A 21,290-nucleotide genomic window follows, 5' to 3' on the forward strand; every position below is an offset into this window, starting at 1 on the left:
TCAGTTTAATTTACAGGCTAGCAGATGTTTCTTTTTCTTTTCTTTTTTTTCTTTTAGGTTGGATCAGCACCAAGTAGGGACTTGGGAACGTGGAAAAAGACAAATGTGGGTGTCACATGAGGCATGGTAGCCATTAAATACACGAATATGATGCAAATAACATGCAAATATATGCAAATTTACGTTCATTTGTAGATTCTCAGTTTGGATCTTGAAAGAAGCACTGCTGTTTTGAGATTCAAAGTTAATGTTTCTAGGCTAAGCCAAAAATAATGATTTTTTTTTTAAAGTTATCTCTTGTCAGGGCCCAATGCTGTAAGTTTGACACTCCACCCAATCACCACCCCCCACCAAAGATTTCACTAGAGCTGATTCCAACCCACACCCGGCCCCGCCCCCGTGCAGCCCGAAGTCACTTGACACCGTATTTGCATACTACCTGGGCCTGGGTGTGACGCTCCCCTTTTCTGCGTCTTCTTATTGGCTGTGCCCTCTTCCAGCCCTCTTCCGGACAGACCAATCATGGAGCCCCCGGAGGTAGGCAAGCAGGCGGGGGCGGAGTGTGGGTGGGGCCTTGGGGCGGATCGCTAAGCTTGCTGGCCAACCATCCTCGGAAACGGGCAGAGCTGTCCCGGGATTGGTTGGAAGGAGGGGCCTGGGGATCCGTGGGCGAATTAGAGTTCTGGGCTGAGGGGGCAGGTCTCCGCCCCGTAGGGCAGATAAGCAGCGGCAGCGGGGGTTGGGGGGCTGTGCGGGGCTCGCGGTGGGGCCGAGGCTGGGAGCCGGGCGGGCGATGGCGGGGGTTGCAGCGGGCGGCAGAGGCGGAGGTGCCTGGGGGCCGGGGCGTGGAGGGGCCGGGGGGCTCCGGCGGGGCTGCTCACCCCCAGCCCCCGCCGGCTCCCCTCGGGCTGGGCTGCAGCCGCTCAGGGCCACGGTCCCCTTCCAGCTGCAGCAGCCGCACCAGCGCCGGGACGGGGGTGGCCGCGCAGGTGAGCCGGGCCTGGAGCGGGTGCCGGGGGGGAGGAGCCGTTGGGGGAGGGGGTCGCGTGACGCGGGGGAGGGGTCCGGGGAGAAGTTTTGGGGGAAGTGGACGGGGCCGAGGAAGGGAAAGGAGGTGCGTGGAAGGGCCGAGCGGGGGAGCGAGGAGCCGTGAACGTGCGGGTACAGCGCCGGGCTCCGGCGTGCGGGAAGCTGGGGCCGGGAGGTGCGGGGACGGACCCGGCAGATGGAGGCTGGCTTCGGGGGCGTACCCGAAAAGTGGGCAAAGGTGTCGTCGGGCGCGCGCGCGCGTGTGTGCATGCGTGCGTGTGGGGGGTGAATGGAAGAGTCAGGGGTGGCCGCGAGGCGCGAGGGAGGCGTGAGCAGCGCGTGATGGGGCGCCCCGTGCAGGGCCGGGGCTGGGGCTGGAGCGTGGAGCCGGGGGGCGCCGCGCGTCGGCACGGGGAGGGGGAGGGGCATGGAGGCGATCCCCGCCGAGCCATGTGTTCCTTCTCCAGCCCGAGTTTGGCCCCGGCATCCCACTCGAGCGTGGCGGGGCTTTCCTTCGCCTCCACGCTGCGTGCCTTCCTCTCCGTGCCCGCCTCACGGAAGCTGCTTCCTCTGGAGCCGTTGGAAGAAGTTTGGTTTAACGGCTTTTCACCGCCGCCCAAACTCCCCGCTCCCGGTTCCCGTACATTCCTCTTGGGGTTGCCCAGGAGTTGCATGTTCCCAGATCGTTGACCTGCTTAATATGGCTGTCTCATTGCAGCCATCGCGAGTGTGTGTGTGTGTGTGTGTGTGTGTGTGTGTGTGTGTGAGAGAGAGAGAGAGAGAGTGTGTGTGTGTTACCTGGTCAGTTTACCCCTGCCTCCCCCCCTCCCCCCACGCAGGCTGATTTCTCCTGGGCATTGCCAGCCAACGTGGCAGTAGGGTGAGGGTTACAATCAAGTACTCTGTGGCAAATGCCCCCACGTTCCGAACGGCTGTGAAACGTGTCTGACTGGCAGCTCGGTAGGGTGGGTGTTGGGGAGGAGACGGGCAGGAGCACGCTTAGCCTTGTTGCCTTCACACTCCGAGGAGCCGGGGCCGTGGAACCCCCGAATGCAGTGAGGAATGGGGACGTGAATGAGGAGGTTGGCAGTAAATAAGTTGAAATAAATAAGTTGAGGCTTGCATTTGATTTGTACCAGATGTGAAAAAGATCGTTGCACATTTCCAAAGCCTCCAAGTCTACCAAATGTACCAAAGTCACGGTCCCTGCCGTCTTAATGACATTCTGGAAGTCGGAGTTTTCTGGAGTTTTTCCTGGGATTACTAAGCTTAATTACTGCACATCCCCCTTGTGAAAGTGGAGCTTGTCCCAGTGCCTTCCTTGGTAGGAATAGCTTTGAGAGGGTCTCTGAAGTTGGAAGACCCAGAGCGATCTGGGCCTCATTGTCAATATGAGCTTTGCCTCATGGAAGGCAGAAACTTGGTCGAATCTGGTAGCAAGATGGTGACCAGCTAGCAAAAGTATGCCTAGAATCTGGCTGTGGAGAGTAAGGCAATGCCCAGACAAACTTATGCCTTTCAAGAGCAGTAAAGCAAACCACAAGACTACAAACCTGTTGGTTTTGTTTGTGCTTCCTTGGAATCCAGGGAAGTTAGTAGGAGAGCAAGCACCAGGAGGAACCTGAGTAAGTTTTAGCAAAACTCAACAGCCGGCCTTTGTAGTAGCGGGAAATCTGCTAGTCATATTGTCAGAACAGTTCGCTCATGTCGACTATAGATAGAACTAATATTTAAGGAACAAACTCTGGCAGATGCTGTGGAAAGGAGTGAAGTGAAGGCTTGGAGAACTGGATTCTTGCATGGACTATTCCTTCTATGGGGCCAGGGCCCCAAGGCCCTGGCAGGAAGCTAGGGGGTAGGGCTCAGAATCATTTAGGGCAAATTGGGTGATATCTTGCTTAGGGATTGGTCTGATGGATGACTACTTATTAGTATCCCAGAGACATTCATAAGGCTCTTGCTGTGTAGAGGAGGATTATCTACAGATTCTCAGGGTAGCTGTCGAGAGGGAAAAATCCCCCTTGTGAAAGTGGAGCCTGTGAGCTGTTTCGCGGCCAGACCTCAGGGGAATGTTCCCGGCTTTTGGGTTGGGAGCACAATGGGTCTTCTGCGTGTTAGCTTGAAAATGTGTGTGTGTTCAGGTTACTACCATTCCTTGGCTCATCGTCCTTGTGAAAGTGGCAGAGGTGGTTTCCTCTAGGCCAGTAAGGTACATGGGATAGAAGGAAATGCCTTGCAGTTATAAACCTCTAGAAGAATGATATTGGTGCTAAAATGCCTGGGCTTCCAGTTGAGGTTCTGCCATTTACTGTGTGACTTAGTAGAAGTTTCTTCTATGTCTCAGTTTCTTCACCCGTACAATAGGAATAATAATTTGTATATCATAAAAATCTAACGAATTACCTAGATATAAAGTGCTTGAAACTGTGCCTGGTACCCAGAAGGTGCTACAGAAATCTTTGCTGTCTTTTATATTGTTATACTCTCCACACAGCCAAGGTAAGAGCACTGTTGGCCAGAGCCCATTACTTTTTCAGGCTTCAAAGAGCCAGAAACCTATATTGGTCTGAAACCAGTACTGCAAGTTTCAGGATTTCAGGGCCTGCCTTACACAATGACCTGTTTATTTTTTAGAGTTTTAAGCTATTTTAAAGTTATTTGAGGGGCTGGAAAGATAGCACAATGGGTAGGGCATTTGCCTTGCACGCGGCTGACCCGGGTTCAATTCCCAGCATCCCATATGGTCCCCTGAGCACCACTAGGAGTAACTCCTGAGTGCAAAGCCAGGAGTAACCCCTGTGCATCGCTGGGTGTGACCCAAAAACAAAACAAAACAAAAAAGTTATTTGACTTGGAATTTTATTTTGGGAGGATTAACCCACCCCCACCCCAGGCAATTGGCTCAGGGAGCCCCAGGCCCACTCCTGGTGATATTTGGCAAACAGGACCAGATGGTTAAATGTTTGAGCTTGGCACTGAGATGCTGCTTGGTCCCAGAGGTGCTGGGGGTCTTTCCCCTAATGTTGGAAACCTCCAAGAGCTACCCCTCCCCTGTGCTGGGGGGCAGGGAGACAGTGGTATGCTCCAGCAAATTGCTTTGAGCCATCTCTTCCACCAATCTGAGTTTTTTGAGTAGGGCTGGGAACCCAGCTGTTTAGAAAGGCGTGTGAACCAGGCCTAGGTTTCAAGAACATTCGGGGTCATCACTGTGTTTCCCATCACAGGCGGTGTGTAGTGCTTGGGACTGTGTGGTTATCTCCCCACACATACCCTGTTGTGTTCTTGACAAGATATATTAGGCCTTCGGTTGTCGAGAGAGGGATTTACCTTCTGTAGTCATTTAGCCTTATGAGATAGCTTCATAAGGAGAGCTATGACTTCATTTTCTTTCTTTTTTTTTTTTTTTTTTTTTTTGCTTTTTGGGTCACACCCGGCAATGCACAGGAGTTACTCCTGGTTCATGCACTCAGGAATTACTCCTGGCGGTGCTCGGGGGACCATATGGGATGCTGGGAATCGAACCTAGGTTGACTGCGTGCAAGACAAACGCCCTACCCGCTGTGCTATTGCTCCAGCCCCACTATGACTTCATTTTCATGAGCTTGGCCTAGAGGTGTGAATGACACACGGGAGTGAGGAGAAAAATGAAGATTAAGTCTAAGAAACCTGAGAACCCCAGGTGGATAATAGAAACCCAGGACAGTTTTTTTCCTCCAGTTCACCCCTAAATTAAGTTTTCTCTCTCTTTCTAGTTCTAAGTTTTGGGGCCACACTCAGCAACACTTAGGGTATAGTTCTGGCTCTACGTTCAGGTATCACTCCTGGTGGGCTTGGGCAACTATATGGGGTGCCAGGGATCCATTGCAGGTCAGTGCAAGGCAAGCACCTTAACCATTGTACTCTCTGTCCCTCATTCATGTCTTTTGTCCAGTTGGTGTGGGCCACAGTGGCAATGTCTAGTCCCAAGCCTAAGCTATTTCTGGGGTGACTGCAGAAAAAGTTTGCCTATAGAAAAATTTTGCCTACCCATATGTGATATGTTTTTTTTTTGCTTTTTGGGTCATACCTGGCGATGCACAGGGGTTACTCCTGGCTTTGCACTCAGGAATTACTCCTGGCGGTGCTCGGGGGACCATATGGGATGCTGAAAACCGAACCCAGGTTGGCTGCGTGCGAGGCAAATGCCCTACCTGCTGTACTATCGTTCCAGCCGCCCATATGTGATACTCTTAACCATTTATTCCTAGATAAAGGTCTATTTTGGGGTGAAAAAGATAGCACAGCAGGTAAGGCACTGCATATGGTCCCCCAGCACTACTAGGAATGATCCCTGAGCACAGTTGTGTGTGGCCCAATAGACCCCCCTCCAAAAAAAAAATTCATTTGCATGTGTGTAACATATACCTTCTCTGTCGTAAGGGGGCAAAAGCAACTACTTTACATCACAATCAATTTAGGAAAAAATAAACGGGGCTTGGGCTGGATCCTCAGTCTCGGTGGAACATGAGCACGTGTGAATCCAGCTGCCATCCCCACCACTCTCAGGTGATATGCTCAGGAGTCATAACTAATTTGGATTTACATAAAAGCATGACTGCTAGGCAAATTGGCACCTGCCCCACTCCTCCCCCAGCAGTGCAGGGAACTCCTTTCCTAATCAGATGAAAACGACGGTAGGCTTATTCCTGGTTTGACTTTCCTCGTAGCCTTTCATTTCCCTGAACAGATCCCCGAGAGCCGGCAATGGCCACGACTGCCCAGAGTCGTGACTGCTTCCCCACAGGGGCAGAGGAAGGGCTTATTTCAGATGGCAGTGAGGTCCTCCAGGATGGCCTTTTCAGTGAGTATAAGGCAGCATTGTTAGCAGCAGTGCTATTGGTAATTATTAAACACTTCTCTTCATCATGCTTTGCAGATTTAACTCATGGGGGTTGGGTGTTTAGGTCGGTATGGTACCACATAAGGGAGGTGGCCCATGAGACACCCCAAGATAAAGCTCCCATGAAACATTGGTCCTTCTGGACCCCAGTTTTCCTGAAACAGTCTGGAGTCCGGAGCAACTTTTCTTCACCAAGGAGGCTTCTTTTTATAATGAGGCTAGGGGTGCAGTTAAAATCCTTTAAGAGCTACAATTGTCCTTCCTTACCCTGTGATTGAGGCAACTTTTGTTTAGGGGGCATGATCACACCAGGCACTTCCCAGCCTGACACTGCTGACTTGCTGCTGACCATTCTGCTAGCCCCAGGCACGTGGTCAGCCAAATGCGAGCCCAAAGTGTCTAGCTCTTAAATGTCGCCAGTGACAATGTCCTCAGAATTGGGGGCCTCATTGCCTAGTTGCTCTAATCCCTTTTGTACTCAGAAAAGGATGAGTGCTTGTGTTCTTCAGGATTTGGAATAGGAAAGGATTGGAACATTGGAAGTTCTCCACTTAATGTAACATAGTACTCAGAGTCCCCTCCCCCTACCCCCTTTGTGTAAAGGCCGTGATTTACAAAGATGTTCTTCTTATGTTTATTATAGGCATTCAATATTCCAACACTAATCTCCCCACCAATGTGAACCTTCCCTCCACCATTGTTCCCATTTTCCCAACCGCCCCCCAAAACCTGCCCCCTAAGCAGACACAAAATTTTTAAGTACTCAGAGTTTTTAAACCAGTTGAGGTTAATTGAGTAGAGGCGAGAACAAAAGTGGGGTGTGATGGCAAGAGGACCTCATTCTTTCTGCTTCTAGATAAGACAGATCTCTAGAACATTTAAGACAGGATTGCAAAACTTTCATACTTGTGGCTGGCAATTGGTGTACTGCAAAGTGGTTGGTGGGCTTTAAGAACCAGGGAAGCCCCCTACCTGCTTTTCTTTGTGTGTGTGTGTGGGGGGGGGGGGTTGGTTGCTTCCAGATGTGCTCAGGGCTTACTCCTGGCTCTGTGTGTAGGGGATGGGCTTGGGGGATTGTATATACTGCCGGGAATCAAACCCTAGTCAAGTGTTTGCAAGACAAGCACCCTACCCACTGTACTATCTCTCTTGCCCCTCCCTGAAAATTTTTTCTAGTTTATGCTGAATGATACTATACACGACTAGACTATCCTCTCCATCCTTACTGGCGTGAAATAGTTATTTACCAAGTGTCCTCTGGATTCTGATTTTTAAAAATTTTGTTTTGGGGCTGTACCTCCGGTGGTGCTTCGGTAGGGGAAACCACTTGGTGTTGGGAATCAAATGTGGGGTTCCCACTTGCAAACCTTTTTAAAACTTTTTTTTGGGGGGGGGCACACCTGGTGGTGTTCAAGGCTTACTTCTGGCGCTGCACTCAGGCATCATTCTAAGACCTGTAAGTGGGGCTGGGGAGTGAACCCGGGTCAGCCACATGCAAGGCAAATGTCCTACCCACTGTACTATCTCTCTGACCCCCACGTGCAAAGCTTGTGCTCCGGTCCTGGCTCCAAGTTCTTATACTTCTATGCCGAAGAATTCAGTCTTGGGTTGTGCCATACTTGGGGGGCAGTTTTGAGTTCTTACTGACACTGTTACCCATATCAGCTGCTACTTGACACTCATTCACTTGCTTTGAGTGTCTTACCTGGGCTTACTGATTGCACAGCCAGCCTGGAGCCCATTTGTGGGGCCAAAAGGGAAAAATTGTGCCTACTTGTGCAGAGCCGAGGTAGGCACTCATCCTTAAGTTAGTTTTGTGAGGATGGACAGTCTCCTTGTGGGTTAATGATGCCCCCGCAGTGAGTATTGCCCTGCCCGGTCATGGCAGAGAGAGCAGGGAGGAGTGGAAGTAGAGAACAGATGAGTAGGACAGCTGGTCAGCTTTCCACCTTGGCCTGAGTTGAGTCTGCACAGGGCGGCTCCGTTACTTGGCATGCAGGGTTCTGCATTAACCAAACATTAGCTGAATCCGTTCACATTGTTAGGTCAAAAATGAATCCTGATGTCCTAGAGGGAAGGGTTTTGGATTCTATTTGAAGCAAGGAATTATCTGTACTCCAGTTCCTCGCCAGTGCGTGAAAGGCCCTTGTTCTTGGGAACAGCTGTCCAGCGGGCGGGAGGGTCTGTGCCGCTGGCTTGCACACAGGCCTGCAGTTCCAGCTCCCCCCCCCCCCCCACCAACCTCCCACCATGGAATCTTCTGGTTCTGAACCCTCCTCCTGGCACTTGGCTTGCTCCTCTGCACTTTTCCTTGTGGTCATTACAGAACTGAGTGCCCAGCTTGGAGTCATTTAAATGTTTATCCTCCGGCCCGAATAAGCCTCAGTTGACTTTTACTGTGTAGGAGTACCATGGCCAATCAAGGGTGACTTTAACGAACTTAAAGGAATGCTATCAGAGTATTTCATAATAGGAAAGCTTTTAACTCCAGCCCCTGGGGAACCTGGAACTGAAGTCTGGGCTGTGTACAGACATTTCCCCCTGCCCTGCTCACAGCCCCAGACAGCTGACACTGGGGGCGGTTGGAGCGCCTTGGGCTCGGCCCTGCCCGCGTATTAGCAACCCTTGCTTCCAGCTCCCTAATAAAAAAGGGGTGGAGGCTGGGGGGAGGCCTGGGAAGATTCCTCAGGGTTTTGGTTTCTCTGAAGCAGCAGGCCTCCAATCAGGGCGTGGGGAGAGGTTTCTCCAGGCGGCCTGGGTGCAGCTTCTCAGAAGATGGGCATTTTGGGGCAGGCCAAAGGCACAGGTTTTTGTAGCCTCTGTTTTTGATTTAGCTCCCTAGCTTGTAAGCGATGACTGCCTTTGTGTGTGTGTGGCGGGGGTGGTGGTGGGGAGGGAGGTGTCGAGGAGGGCAGGGGAAGGATGACTGGTAGAGTCGCGCCAATGAACACAGGTTACTAAGCTCAGGAAGGAGCTGACAACTGAAGTTCCATCTCTGGTATCACATCGTCCCCTGAGCACTGACAGGAAGAGCTGAGCACAGGGAAATGATAGCCTCTGGGCACCACTGGGTGTGACTCCACAAGCACAAAACAAACAGGCTACTCCCAGCTCTGTCACTTGGTCTCCCTTACAATCTGATGCTAAGTGAAGACATGTAGGAGAGCATTGAGCATTTCAGGACGAAAGCTGGAGTCAGGGATGTAGCTCAAGTGGTAGCATACTTGCAAAGCATGCAGAGACCCTGATTTCGATCCCTGGTACCACCTGTTTGCCCCGAGCTCCACTGGGCCAGGCCAAGTACTGAACTGGCTGAGCATGGCTGGGAGTGGCCCTGAGCCTCTCCGTCCACCACCCCACTCCCCAACCCTCAGCACTGCTGGGTGTGGTCCTTATTTAAAAAAAAAAGAAAGCAAAAGTAAGATTAATTTGACAACTCTGAAAGCAAATCACTAACATCCAGAAGTAAAGCACATAAACTCATGCAGGAGGAGGCCTTGAAAGAAGGAACGTTCAGTCATTCAGTTTGGTAGAGAATGTTAGGAAAACCTTGGGAAGTTTCCAGGAGGTTTGTTTGTTGATTGACCAGTATATGATTTTCCATTAAAGGAAGTTTTGTGCCTCCTCCCACTCAAATGTGACTTTTGGCCATATCTAGCTAGCTAAGTTTCTTAACTTTTCTTGAATCTCTTCAGGCCCCCGAGTCTCTTCAGGTTGGAAGTGGTGTGCCTGCCTTTTTAAAAGGTAGACACCTCGTGTTTCAAGTTCGAGTGCAATGGAACTCATCCTGCAGCTTGAACAGATTTGAGTGTTTCTGCAGACAGAGGACCAGGGCACATGGGGAGGTTCATGCTCAATAAATACTCGTTGGACTGAGTTGCTGGAACGGCAGCAGGGCTGGGGAGTAAACTGTGCTTCCTCTAGGCTACCTGGAAATGGGGTTCCCCACTTGGTCCCCACAGTGTCCCCTTTATAGTACCTCTCTTTAGCTACTTAAGAAGCAAACCCCTTCCTCCCAAAGTAGTGTTAGTGTGCTTGCGCTCTCTCTCTCTCTCTCTCTCTCTCTCTCTCTCTCTCTCTCTCTCTCATTGGTCTTCCATTCATCTAGGTCATTGGGATTGAAGCCCAGCTGGTGGCACAGATATGCCCTTTCCATAGATGTCATTGCTGGGCCTGTAGATTCTCTTCCCCACACACTAAAAACCAGAGGATACCCTTGGGCAGATTGATTCAGGGAAACAGCCAGTGTTTATGATTTTTACTCTGGTGTTTTAAAAAAAAAATCGTTTGGTTTTGTTTTTTCAGCCACACCTGGCGATCCTCAGAGATTGTTCCTGGCTTTGTACTCAGGAATCACTCTTGATGGGGCTTGGGGTACCCTATAGGATGCCTTGCACAAGGTTGGTCTTGTGCAAGACAAATGCCCTACCTGCTGTACTCTGGCTCTTGCCCATTTTATTTACTTATTTATTTTTATTTTAAGAAGCAATTCCAATTCCTTGGTTTTATTTAGGCTTTTTGTGAGGGACCGGAGAGACCCCGTAGAGCGGGTAAGGCGCCTGCCTGGCAGGTACCTGTCTTAGGTTTGACCCCTGGCATCCTATAACGGTCCTCTGAGGACCGCCAGGAGTGATTCTTGAGTTCAGAGCCAGGAATAATCCCTGGGCATTGCCTCATGTGAGCCCCCTGCCCCCAAATAAAAGTGAGTATGTGAGAGGAGTCAAGGAGATGGAGGTGGATTGGGGACATCCCTTCCCTAGTAGTGCTCTCTGAATCTAAATCTGCAAGCTTTGGGGACTGGAGAACAGAATTGTGTGTGGGTCCTAGGTACCCTCAGAGTAGGCATCAGGTTGGCATTACCCCCCGCCCCCCACAAGCTGGGTGCCTCCTGAAATACAAAGCTCTGCTGTTTTATATTCTCCCTGCCACCCCATGAGGAAATGCTGATGCTCACCCCCAAGCCCTGGGTTCATGCAGTCAGCCATGGAGTGCAGTCCTGGCTTCGTCATGATGGTTTGATAAACCAGCCCGGCTTGGGGGAGCTCTGGAGAGAGTAAACCTGTGACTGGGAGGAAAGAGGAATGGCTTCTCAGCCCTCCTCTTCCTGGCTCCTCTGCCCCACCCTGCGGCCCTGCCTTTCTGGTGCTCTGCGTTTTTGACCGCCCACGTGGCTTCGAGAGCGCCACCGCTGAGGACACATGCACAGCCGGCCCCACGCCTACCTGCATGTGAGCGGCCGCCTGCTGCCCGGCCCTGTTTGAGGCTTGTCTCTTTAACGCCTGCCCATCAGATACCACATATGATCTGGGGGTGAAGGTGGAGGTGGAGGGCATCTAGCATGGCCAAGGGGATACAGCCACAGGGGTTTCACAATATGACACAGTCTGGATGAGGAGGGCAGTGTGACTCACCTCCACATGGTGTTTGCATGTGCTGATTCTGAGAGCAGCATTGGAGATCTTGTTCAGGAGAGTGGTTATCGGGGCAGTTCTGTGCTCTCAGGAGCCATGAGCCTGAAACAACTGCTTGTGCTGTGGGAAGACTGAACCCTGACTCTGGAAGGGTCCCCCAATGCAGCAGTAGTTTCCAGAGAGGCCGAGCCTCTAGGGATCGGCATGTTGACTGCTCCAGCTGTAGCTCTCGTTGTTTCTGATCAGGATTCTGGAGTGTTTCTCAATTCATCCTCACCTTTGTCCTGCAGGGACAGGCGGCTTTTCCCCGTTTCTGCAAATACAGAAGCCAGGGCCCGGGAAGGAAGCACCGTGCCCGAGGCCACGTGCCCGCCCGCCCGCTCTCTCTCCTGCGGATCTGCAGGGCTCAGCCCACAGTTGGGTGGCTTGGAAGGTGTGGTCGAGCGGGAAGCTCCTGTCGCCCAAACCAGGCTCCATTCTGTGATAGGACTTGCCTCCCTGGCCGGTGTCCTTTGTGCCCACCCAGCCCACCTCCAGCCTTTGTTTCCCTTCCGCTCAGGTGCCTGTGTTCCAGGAGCAAAGATTCATTTGGTTCATTTTGTTTGGGTTTGGTGTGTGGGTCAGACCAGGTGGTGCTCAGGGCTTCCTCCTCCTGGCTCTGTGCTCAGGAATTACATGTGGCAGTGCTTGGTGGGGTGGGGGGTGGAGGGTTCAGGGGATCAAACCCAGGTCAGGGCCTGAGTGATAGCACAGCGGTTAGGGCGTTTGCCTTGCACACGGCCGACCCAGGTTCCATCCTCAGCATCCCATATGGTCCCCCAAGCACTGCCAGGAGTAATTCCTGAGTGCAGAGCCAGGAGTGACCCCTGAGCATTGCTGGTTGTGACCCAAAAGGCAAAAAAAAAAACCTAGGTCAGCCACATAGCCACATGCAAGGCGAGTGTCCTGCCCACTGTATTCTCACTCTGGCCTAGAAACTCACTTGTTGAAACCAACCAAAAGAGAACTGGAAAGGCAAAAGGAGAATAGTGGTGGGCCTGGAAGGTGGCTCCAAGGGCAGGAGTGCGGGTCTGCGTGCAGCAGGTTGGGGTTTGATGGTGCGCCATGCACCAGTGGGTGTGACCCCTGGGCCTTGCTGTAGTGCCCCCAGGAGAGCACAAGAATGACAGCTCCTTTAGTACCCCGCTGACAGGCAGGTAATGGTTGTTGCCTCGTAGGTGTGATAAGGTGGGAGTTTTAGAAGGTTTCTGGTTGGTTTGAGATGTGCAGTTGTCAAGTGAAGGGAGATATTGGTTAGGGCCAGAGAGGGCGCAGTTGAAGGTGGAGGGGGTGCGGCTTTCCTGCCTGTGTGCTGGCTGTGGCCCTGTCAGGGATGGACTAGCACTGTAGCACTGTCCTCCTGCTGTTCATCGATTTTTCTTGAGCGTGCACCAGTAACGTCTCCATTCTGAGACTTGCTGTTACTGTTTTTGGCATATCAAATACATCACGGGTAGCTTGCTAGGCTTTGCCGTGCGGGTGGAATACTCTCAGTAGCTTGCCGGGCTCTCCGAAAGGGGTGGAGGAATTGAACCCGGGTCGGACTAGATACTTTAAAAATAGAGCTCAAAAGATGGTGTCCTGTGTGTTGTTTGGGGTCATGCCCGGCAGCGCTCAGCACCCTCCCTGCTATCGCATCTCCAGCCCACAAGATGCTCTTTCTCATGTGTGGCTGTGTAGGGCCTCCCCCCATGTCACCAAAGGCATGTGGGAGTGAATGGGGGTGTTGCGTCCCTCTGGTGGGGACAGGAGCTCTTGTGCTGGTCTGCTGTCATTCACAGCAGCGCCCTGTTCTTCCCACACTGCTGGAGTGGGCCTCTTTCTCCTGATGAGGGTAGCTGGCCGTGGAATTGGGGAATGGAGAGGGCCTGTCCGAGACCAGCCTGTGCCCAGTGGAGAGATGAGCAGGGACCTGAATACATCACGAATACATCACATACAATAATCCAGGGGCCAGGGCCTGGCCTGCTTCCTGCAGGTCACCTCACCCTCATGGGACTCTTCCCGGGCGTCTCTCTCCCCCGCAAATTAGCCTCCATATAGAGTTCTCAGGTGCTCTAAGAATATTACTTACTGGGGGGGAACCTTCCTTTCCCAGTTACTTTTCCCACCTCGTAAGAGAAAAGGCCACAATAGCAAATATACAACTGATTCTGCTCAATGAAGCTATTTCCGTGATTCATAAGAATGCTTTTTGCTGCTGTTTTGTGTGACTTTTGTGTTTTGAAGAGACGACTGGGATGTAGCTCAGAGTTAGAAGGAGCCTGTGCTTTGTAGGTCTCTGGGTTTGGCTTCTAGCACTCGCCAACAACGGGGAAGAGAGCGGGCAGGGTGAGAGGGGAAGAAAGAGGAGAGAGATCCAGTTCCCTTATGGAACATGTACTTTGGCTGGTCCCTGTCCGTAGAACAGTGCCTGGACCCTCACACTCAGGTGCCTGTTTCCACTGGGGGACGAGATGGAACCGTGGGACTGTCACCGAGTTACAAGGCCCCTCAGCCTCTCTTCTCGAGCCTCCCACCCTCCGATACTTCCTGTGGTTTTCAGAGACAGAACCCCATACACGCCCCAACAAAGGGCACTGTGTGCGTCTGAATGAGAGCATGTGTGTGCTGGTGTCTTGAGCATGAACGTGTGGGTGTCCGTGAATGTGGGCGCACGTATGTGAGTAAAAGTGCACGTGAAAGCAAGCTGTGAGAGCCAGCTGGCAGCTTCACCATCTGTGAGTCTGGGGGCAGGTCCTGTGGTGGTTCTGTAAGCCGTCCTTGTTTTTTAAGGGTTTTTGGAGCGGTTTGACGCCACACCCAGCAGTGCTCTGGGCTTACTCCTGACTCTGTACTCGGGGCTCACTTCTCGCAGTGCTCAGGGGTTGCTGGAGGGCAAAACAGGATTGGCAGTGTGCCAGGCCAAGCCCCTTAGCCCTGTGGCCACAGAGAGCTCTTTGCTGCTGTCCTGTCTGGCCTTGTTTTTTGCATCTGTAAGTTGGGAATGATTTCCTAATGAAAGGTTTAAGAAGCGCTCATCTGCCAGAGGGATTGAATGGTGCCCCTGGACTTCCTGGGAATTGGAAGCATCTCTCCTTACCATTTCACAGAGGAACACCTGAAACCCAGGGCAGCTTCTGTGACTCGTGTGAGTTCACAGAACACTTTGGGGCAGAGGCAGGATCTGGGCCAGGCACCGGAAGTTGCAGCTTCTCCCTCCCCGAGGCGGACACAGTTGGCATCACCTGCTGCTGTGTGTCCCTCTGTGCCCCATCTGGCCTGGCACAGAGCTCAACAGGGTCCCAGAAGCCTGCTGACATGCACTGAACTTGTTTGGGATGCCCAGGTACTTTCTAGGGAAGACTGTTTTCTTTTTTGCTTTTTGGGTCACACCCAGCAATGCTCAGGGGTTACTCCTGGCTCTGCACTCAGGAATTACTCCTGGCGGTACTCAGGGGACCATATGGGATGCTGGGATTCGAATCCGGGTTGGCTGCATGCAAGGCAAATGGCCTACCTCTGTGCTATCGCTCCAGCCCCGGAAGACTGTTTTCTTCTCAGAAACACCCTCACTCCAATCTTCACTCTACTCCCTCCTTTTCTCAAAAGCCATGCCATCGCTAGGTTCTGCTGAGCCAGAGCAAGGAATGGTAATGCTTTGCATTTTTCTAGAACGCTGAGGTGGGGAAGGGAGTTTGAATTCAGTTTAGGAAACAGTGCCAGGTTAAGGGCCTGGACCACACACAGCACTCTCTACTTGCCCTCGAGTGTTTCTTGGTGTAAAAAGACCCAAGGAGCTGGGCACAGCTGGGGGGGGTGCTTGTCTTGCATGTGATTGACCTGGATTTGATCTTCTGCATCCCTATGGTCCTTGGACCACTGGCAGGCATGATTCCCAAATGCAGAGCCAGGAGAAAGCCCTGAGCCAATATTGCCTGTTGTGGCCCCCCCCCCAAAAAAAAAAGACCCAAGGAGGGGGATCTGGGGCACACTGGTAAGCTAGCAGGTGGAGTTTCTGGTCTGGTTCTGTTCACTGTTTCTTGGTCTCTTGTCTCTCTCACCAAACCTTGTGTTATACATTTGTCTGTGTTCCTAAAAGGGCCTGGAATTAATAACTTTTTTCCTTTCTTTTTTTTTCTTTTTTTTTTGCTTTTGGGTCACACCTGGCAATGGTCAGGGGTTACTCCTGGCTCTACACTCAGGAATCAACCCTGGTGGTGCTTAGGGGACCATATGGGTTGCTGGGAATCAAACCCGGATCGGCCGTGTACAAGGCAAATGCCCTACCCGCTGTGCTATTGCTCCAGCCCCACTTTTTTCCCTTTCTTACTGGTCTTTCCTTCCACCTTCCTGAATTAAATTAGTGAATGAGCTCTAATTCTTTTGATTGATTCAGTGATTTTTAATTTTGGGGTCACTCCCAGCAGTGCCCAAAGGACAATGTGGTGCCAGGGATTGAACCCAGGCATTTAACATGCAAAGGCTTATGCTCAGCACATTGGGCTATTTCTCTGGCCCCTACATTGGGGAATTTTTTTTTTTTTACAGGGCTGGAGCCATAGCAGAGCGGGTAGGGCCTTTGCCTTGCACGCGGCCAACCTGGATTCGATTCCTCCGCCCCTCTCGAAGAGCCTGGCAAGCTACCGAGAGTATCCTGCCTGGATGGCAAAGCCTGGCAAGCTCCCTGTATTTGATATGCCAAAAACAGTAACAACAAGTCTCACAAGAGAGATGTTACTGGTGCCCGCTCGAGCAAATCGATGAACAACGGGAGGACAGTGCTACAGGACAGTGCACAGTAGGGGTTCCTCCCAAGCATTGCTGAGTCTCGGCGCAGCTATGCCTGCCTGATGGTTCAGTGCTCAGGCTCGGGCATTCGGTGCTGCTCAGACCCAGTGTGACTGGGGAGGTCACCGGAGCTTTCCAGGTTGTGTTTGTGGGACTGCGCTGGGCTAGGGGGTGAAGATAGGCAGTGTGCTAAGGATTGAACTTGGACCTAGAGGAAGAGCCAGAAGTAACACCTGAGGATTGAACTTGGACCTGAGTGAAGAGCCAGAAGTTACCCCTGGATTCTCCCCACTGCCTGAGTCTTGCTCCTGGGATGATGTGGTACTTTTTAATTCGCTTTAATCTTCCTTTCCCGCACGGCAGAGCCTGGCAAGCTCCCCGTGACATATTCGATATGCCAAACACAGTAACAACAAAGTCTCCAATGGAGACGTTACTGGGCCCGTTCGAGCAAATCGATGAACAACGGGAGGGCCTTCTTTCCTTGGGATCTTTAATTTATCTTGCACCAGTTTGTGATCGGCGTCTTAAGCTTCACTCAGCTGTTGCAGTTTTCTCGCCCACCTTCTCCTGCCTCAGATGACGCCTAGCTCTGTGACTGTTGAATTTGACTACAGTCTGCCAAAATGGAAATGTCACACGGCTTAGACCCTTGCTGAGGCGTGGTTGAATTTCCGTCTTCTCAAATTTATCCACTTCTTTTTTCTCCCTTTCTCTCATGACTTGATGTGCTAATTTTTCAACCTGGGTTTGTTTTACACTGGAGGGCCAGGTCAGTCCTTGGCACCACATGGACCCCAAGCATCACTGGTGTGACCCTGGTGTTCCCCTCGCACTGCCAGATTGGTTCGGTCCAGTGCAGGGCAGAGCAAGACCTCATCCTCAGTGAACCCTGGTACCTCACAGTGAACCCAGTTAACTGAGAATCTCAAGGAGTGACCTCCAGGACTCCTGGAGCACCACTTGAAAGGCATAGGATTTTTTTTTTTCCTTTTTGGCATTGCACAGGGGTTACTCCTGGTTCATGCACTCAGGAATTACTACAGGTGGTACTTAGGGGATCATATGGGATGCTGGGAATTGAACCCAGGTCGGCCACATGCAAGGCAAATGCCCTACCCACTGTGCTATTGCTCCAGCCCCAGCAAAAGAATTTTTTAAATTAAATTAAATCCACTGTAATGCACTGTCTTCCCGTTGTTCATCGATTTGTTCATCACGCTCAGTAATGTCTCCATTTTGAGACTTGTCGTTACTCTATTCGGCATATTGAATACATCACGGGTAGCTTGCCAGGCTTTGCCATGCGGGTGAGATACTTTCGGTAGCTTGCCGGGCTCTCCGAGAGGGGCAGAGGAATCGAACCCTGTTTGGCCAGGCTGGCTGCGTGCAAGGCAAATGCCCTACCGCTGTGCTATTGCTCCAGCCCAATTAAATTAAAATTAAAAACTATATTAGTACACACCCATTTACCCTTCCCCCACTCACTGGCTAATTGTGCTACTCTCCTTTGTGTTATAAATTTGTAAGTACACACACACACACACATACAGTCTCACGGGTATACACAGGCGCATGATTAGATGGAGAGAGATGCTGTCTTTGGTGAACTTCTGTGCTGTTGCTCTGGCTCCAGAAGCCAGTTTTGAATTAATGCTAATAAATGTGATTATAGACACTAGCAGAAGTTGCAGATCCAGCACTTGGTAGTTTTTGGCAGTGTCCTGTGGTGAGAACTAGAGCATTCTTTGTACCATTACAGCATTGTGGTGGTACCTGAGAAAATCTTAGCTCCTTTTAATACCCAGTCCCTTTTCATATTTCGTCTTTCAGTTTTTTATTTGGTTTTGATATGGTTTATTTTATTTTTGTGCCACACCTGGCTGTGCCACACCAGGGCTTATTCTTGGCAGTGTGCTCAGGGATTACTGTATTTTCTTTTTTGCTTTTTGGGTCACACCTGGTGATGCACAGGGGTTGCTCCTGGCTCTGCACTTGGAATCATTCCTGGCAGTGCTCAGGGGACCATATGGGATGCTGGGAATCGAACCTGGGTCAGGCGCATACAAGGCAAACGCCCTGCCTGCTGTGCTATCACTCTAGCCCCTTAAGGATTACTCTTTATGGGGCTTGGGACTATATGCAGTGCCAGGAATTGAACCAATAAGGCATGTGCCCTACCTGCGATCCTGCTGCTCTGGCTCCAGAAGCCAGTTTTGAATTAATGCTAATGGACGTGAATATAGACACTAGCAGATCAAGGGAAGAATTTTTTTTTCTTTAGGGATTTAGAATCACTGTGGGGAGGCCAATGCAAAGGGCCTCCCCAACATCTGGAAGGGGTGGAGCTGGGGCAAGAACAATAATATGGCAGATAGGATACTTGCCAACTTGAGTTCAGTCTGTGGTACCACATACGGTCCCCCAAGCACCATCAGGAGTGATCCCTGAATGCAGAGCTGGGAATGTGCCCTGAACACTGCCAGGTGTGACCCCAAACAAAAACAAATATTATGAAAATAATTTGAAAGGCAGCAGGAGGAGGGACATGGGCGATGTGGGAAGGACATGATATAGCAAATCCTAGCTTTTTGGTTTTGGGGGTTTTAACTTTGAGTCTTTTTTTTTTTATTTTTTGGATTTTTTGGATCACACCCGGTGATGCTCAGGGTTACTTCTGGCTCTTCACTCAGGAATTACTCCTGGTGGTGCTCAAGGGACCATATGCCAGGGAATGAACCCCGGTTGGCCCTGTGCAAGGCAAACACCCTACCTGCTGTACTATCACCCAAGCCCCAAATCCTAGGTATTTTGTGTAATGTGGTATTCTTAAGTATTTTTTTTGGCACGTATGTGGCTGCCTGACCATTTGCTTGAGGTCAAGGACCCAATGGAGCTAAAAATAAGTTCAAATTTGTTCACAAAACAAATTATTTGGACTATTTGAGAATTGTCTGCGATTCTATTCTTTTTTCCTTTTCCTTTTACTTGGCCTTTCACTTTACTCCCTAGAAAAGGATCCTCTGTGTGTCTGTGTGTATAGAGGGCCCCCAGCAATGCCTAGGGGATTTCAGGACCCACTCTTGAAGATACTCAGCCCACCAGGCTAGACTGATCGAACATTGCCTAGGCTTTGCACCCACCCTGCTTTAGCCCTGTGAACTAGCTCGCCACCCACAAAGTCCCTCACTTTCCCATTGTCCTCTACTTTCCTTGAGCCCACCCAAGAGTTTCTGGGAGCAAACCATGTTCTGTGAGACCCAGGTCTGATCATTCTGACATCTTGCCTGGGAAAAGACAGAGACCCTGCCCATCCATGGAGTGAATCCTAACCGAGACAGCCAGGGGGCCGGAGGAGTCTGACAAGGGAAGGGTACTTCCATAAGAAACCCTTTTGGAGAAAAAGAGACATGCATCCTAATGCTGGAAAAAATCCACTCACTCCTCCACGAGGTGCTTCACACCTGCCCCGCACCCCTGGCAGCCCCTTGCAGGCTCTGCTGCTGCTGCTGTCAAGAGTCTCCGAGGTGCTCGTTGGCATTTGTGGGCGTGCGCCACACTTTCTTGAGCAGCGATCGGCTTCAGTTTCAATCACGGTTTTCCTCTCGCGGGACTTACTATAGGGGAACCTCACCATCCCTGTTTCTGCCTTTACCTCCGTTATCTTGAGAGATGGCTTACAATTGCGTGATTTCTTCTCAACGGGAGAGGAATGAGATTGTAGTGAGCAGCACAGATACAAAATCCTGTCCTCTGACCACCCAGAAACTCTTCACTATCAAGTCGGGGAGAGGGCGATGTTAGGGGCTACTGATGTGCAGTGCGTGCCTCCCAGAGGGCCAGTGAATCCCAAAGGGAAGCAGATTCTCATCAGTAAGTGCTAGTGCTTTGTTTTGTTTGAAGAATGTTGAAGTCCGACAGAGCTCCTCTTCAGAGAATTTAGATAAGAGGTGAAAAGTTCACACCACTTCCTTTTCTTCTAACTGCAGAGCTTCTTGAGAATTGAACAAACGTCTCAGTAACTGCTGTCTGTTCTCTCTCTCTCTCTCTCTCTCTCTCTCTCTCTCTCTCTCTCTCACACACACACACACACACACACACACACAGACACACACAGACACACACACACACTCACATTTTGGGACGAGACTGCACTTACTCCTTACTTCCCTCCCACCATGACATCTCCAGATGGGTTTCCGCTCGATCTTCCCTCCAGCTGCCTATAGATGTGGTCAGCTTTCTGTGGGGGTCAGGGGGAGGTGGAGGGTGGGGGGTGGAGGGTGGAGTCACAGCTAGAAATGCTTTCACTTAAATTTGGAGGTCATAATTAATCTGGGGCCTGAGATGTTTCTCCACATGTGTATAAATACCACGCCTTTATTTCTCTTTTTGTTGGTTTGTTTTCTTTCTTTCTATTTTGGTTTCTGGGCCACACCCAGCAGTGCTCAGGGATGACTCCTGGCATCATGTGGGGAACCATATGTGGTGCCAGGGACCGGACCCCCTCCACCTGCCATCCTCTCTCTCTGACCCTGTGTTTTCTTTATGTTTAGATTCCCTCCCCTCTGCCCTCAGCTTCATTGTCCTCTTGGTGGTCAGTGGTGACACATGCCTTGCACTGGTGCTCGCCAGGAACTCCTGCATCTCCAAGTCAGTCTTCTTGGTCAGGGGAAATGTGACACTTTCCACCTTCCCTCCAGCCCCCTGTCTCAGTGCTTCCTTTCCTTCCCCCTATTAGGGTTGAGATGAGCTATTGCTGGGTATTGAAAGATGTGTTCCAAGTCCCCAGGTTTAATTTTCTCAGCTGGGATGGACGGTTCTCCTTGGGCTTTCCAAGGAGCGCTTCTGACTCGGACCCAGTCAGACGGGGATTTCAGTTAGACCACAACTTCCCTCCCAGACCCACATGTGGCTGAGTTGAGCAGTTCACTGGACAATGGGCAGCTCCAAAGTCAGCGTGCTGGGCTGCACCTCAGGATGGGAACATGATCCCTGGGGAGCTGCTGGGAAGAACTTTCCCTCCTCGCAGTAAACCTGTGTGTGTCTGGGGAAAGGTTAGGATGTGCTGGGCTAGGGGGTTTGGTTCTGGTTTTGTTTTTTTCTCTTTCACTAGTTGGGACCCCCCTAGGCCTTGCCAAGGTTGCCTGATTATAGTGCTC

At 51.2% G+C, this 21,290-nt stretch overlaps 1 protein-coding gene across 2 annotated transcripts in view; it reads left to right on the top strand.

Annotated features, from left to right (window-relative positions):
* Positions 1–757: 757 nt before the first annotated feature.
* FAM117A (family with sequence similarity 117 member A) overlaps positions 758–21,290 on the top strand; it is a 46,363-nt gene continuing 25,830 nt past the window's right edge. The window contains exon 1 of one of the 2 annotated variants that reach the window (XM_056127124.1): positions 758–989. In XM_056127124.1, coding sequence (XP_055983099.1) covers positions 794–989 — 196 coding nt within the window. In that variant the 5' untranslated portion in view covers positions 758–793. The remainder of the gene's footprint in view (positions 990–21,290) is intronic. The other variant, XM_056127125.1, reaches the window with a different exon arrangement.

This window comes from Sorex fumeus, unplaced genomic scaffold, assembly GCF_029834395.1.
Source record: "Sorex fumeus unplaced genomic scaffold, SorFum_2.1 ptg000063l, whole genome shotgun sequence".
Lineage (NCBI taxonomy): Eukaryota > Metazoa > Chordata > Mammalia > Eulipotyphla > Soricidae > Sorex > Sorex fumeus.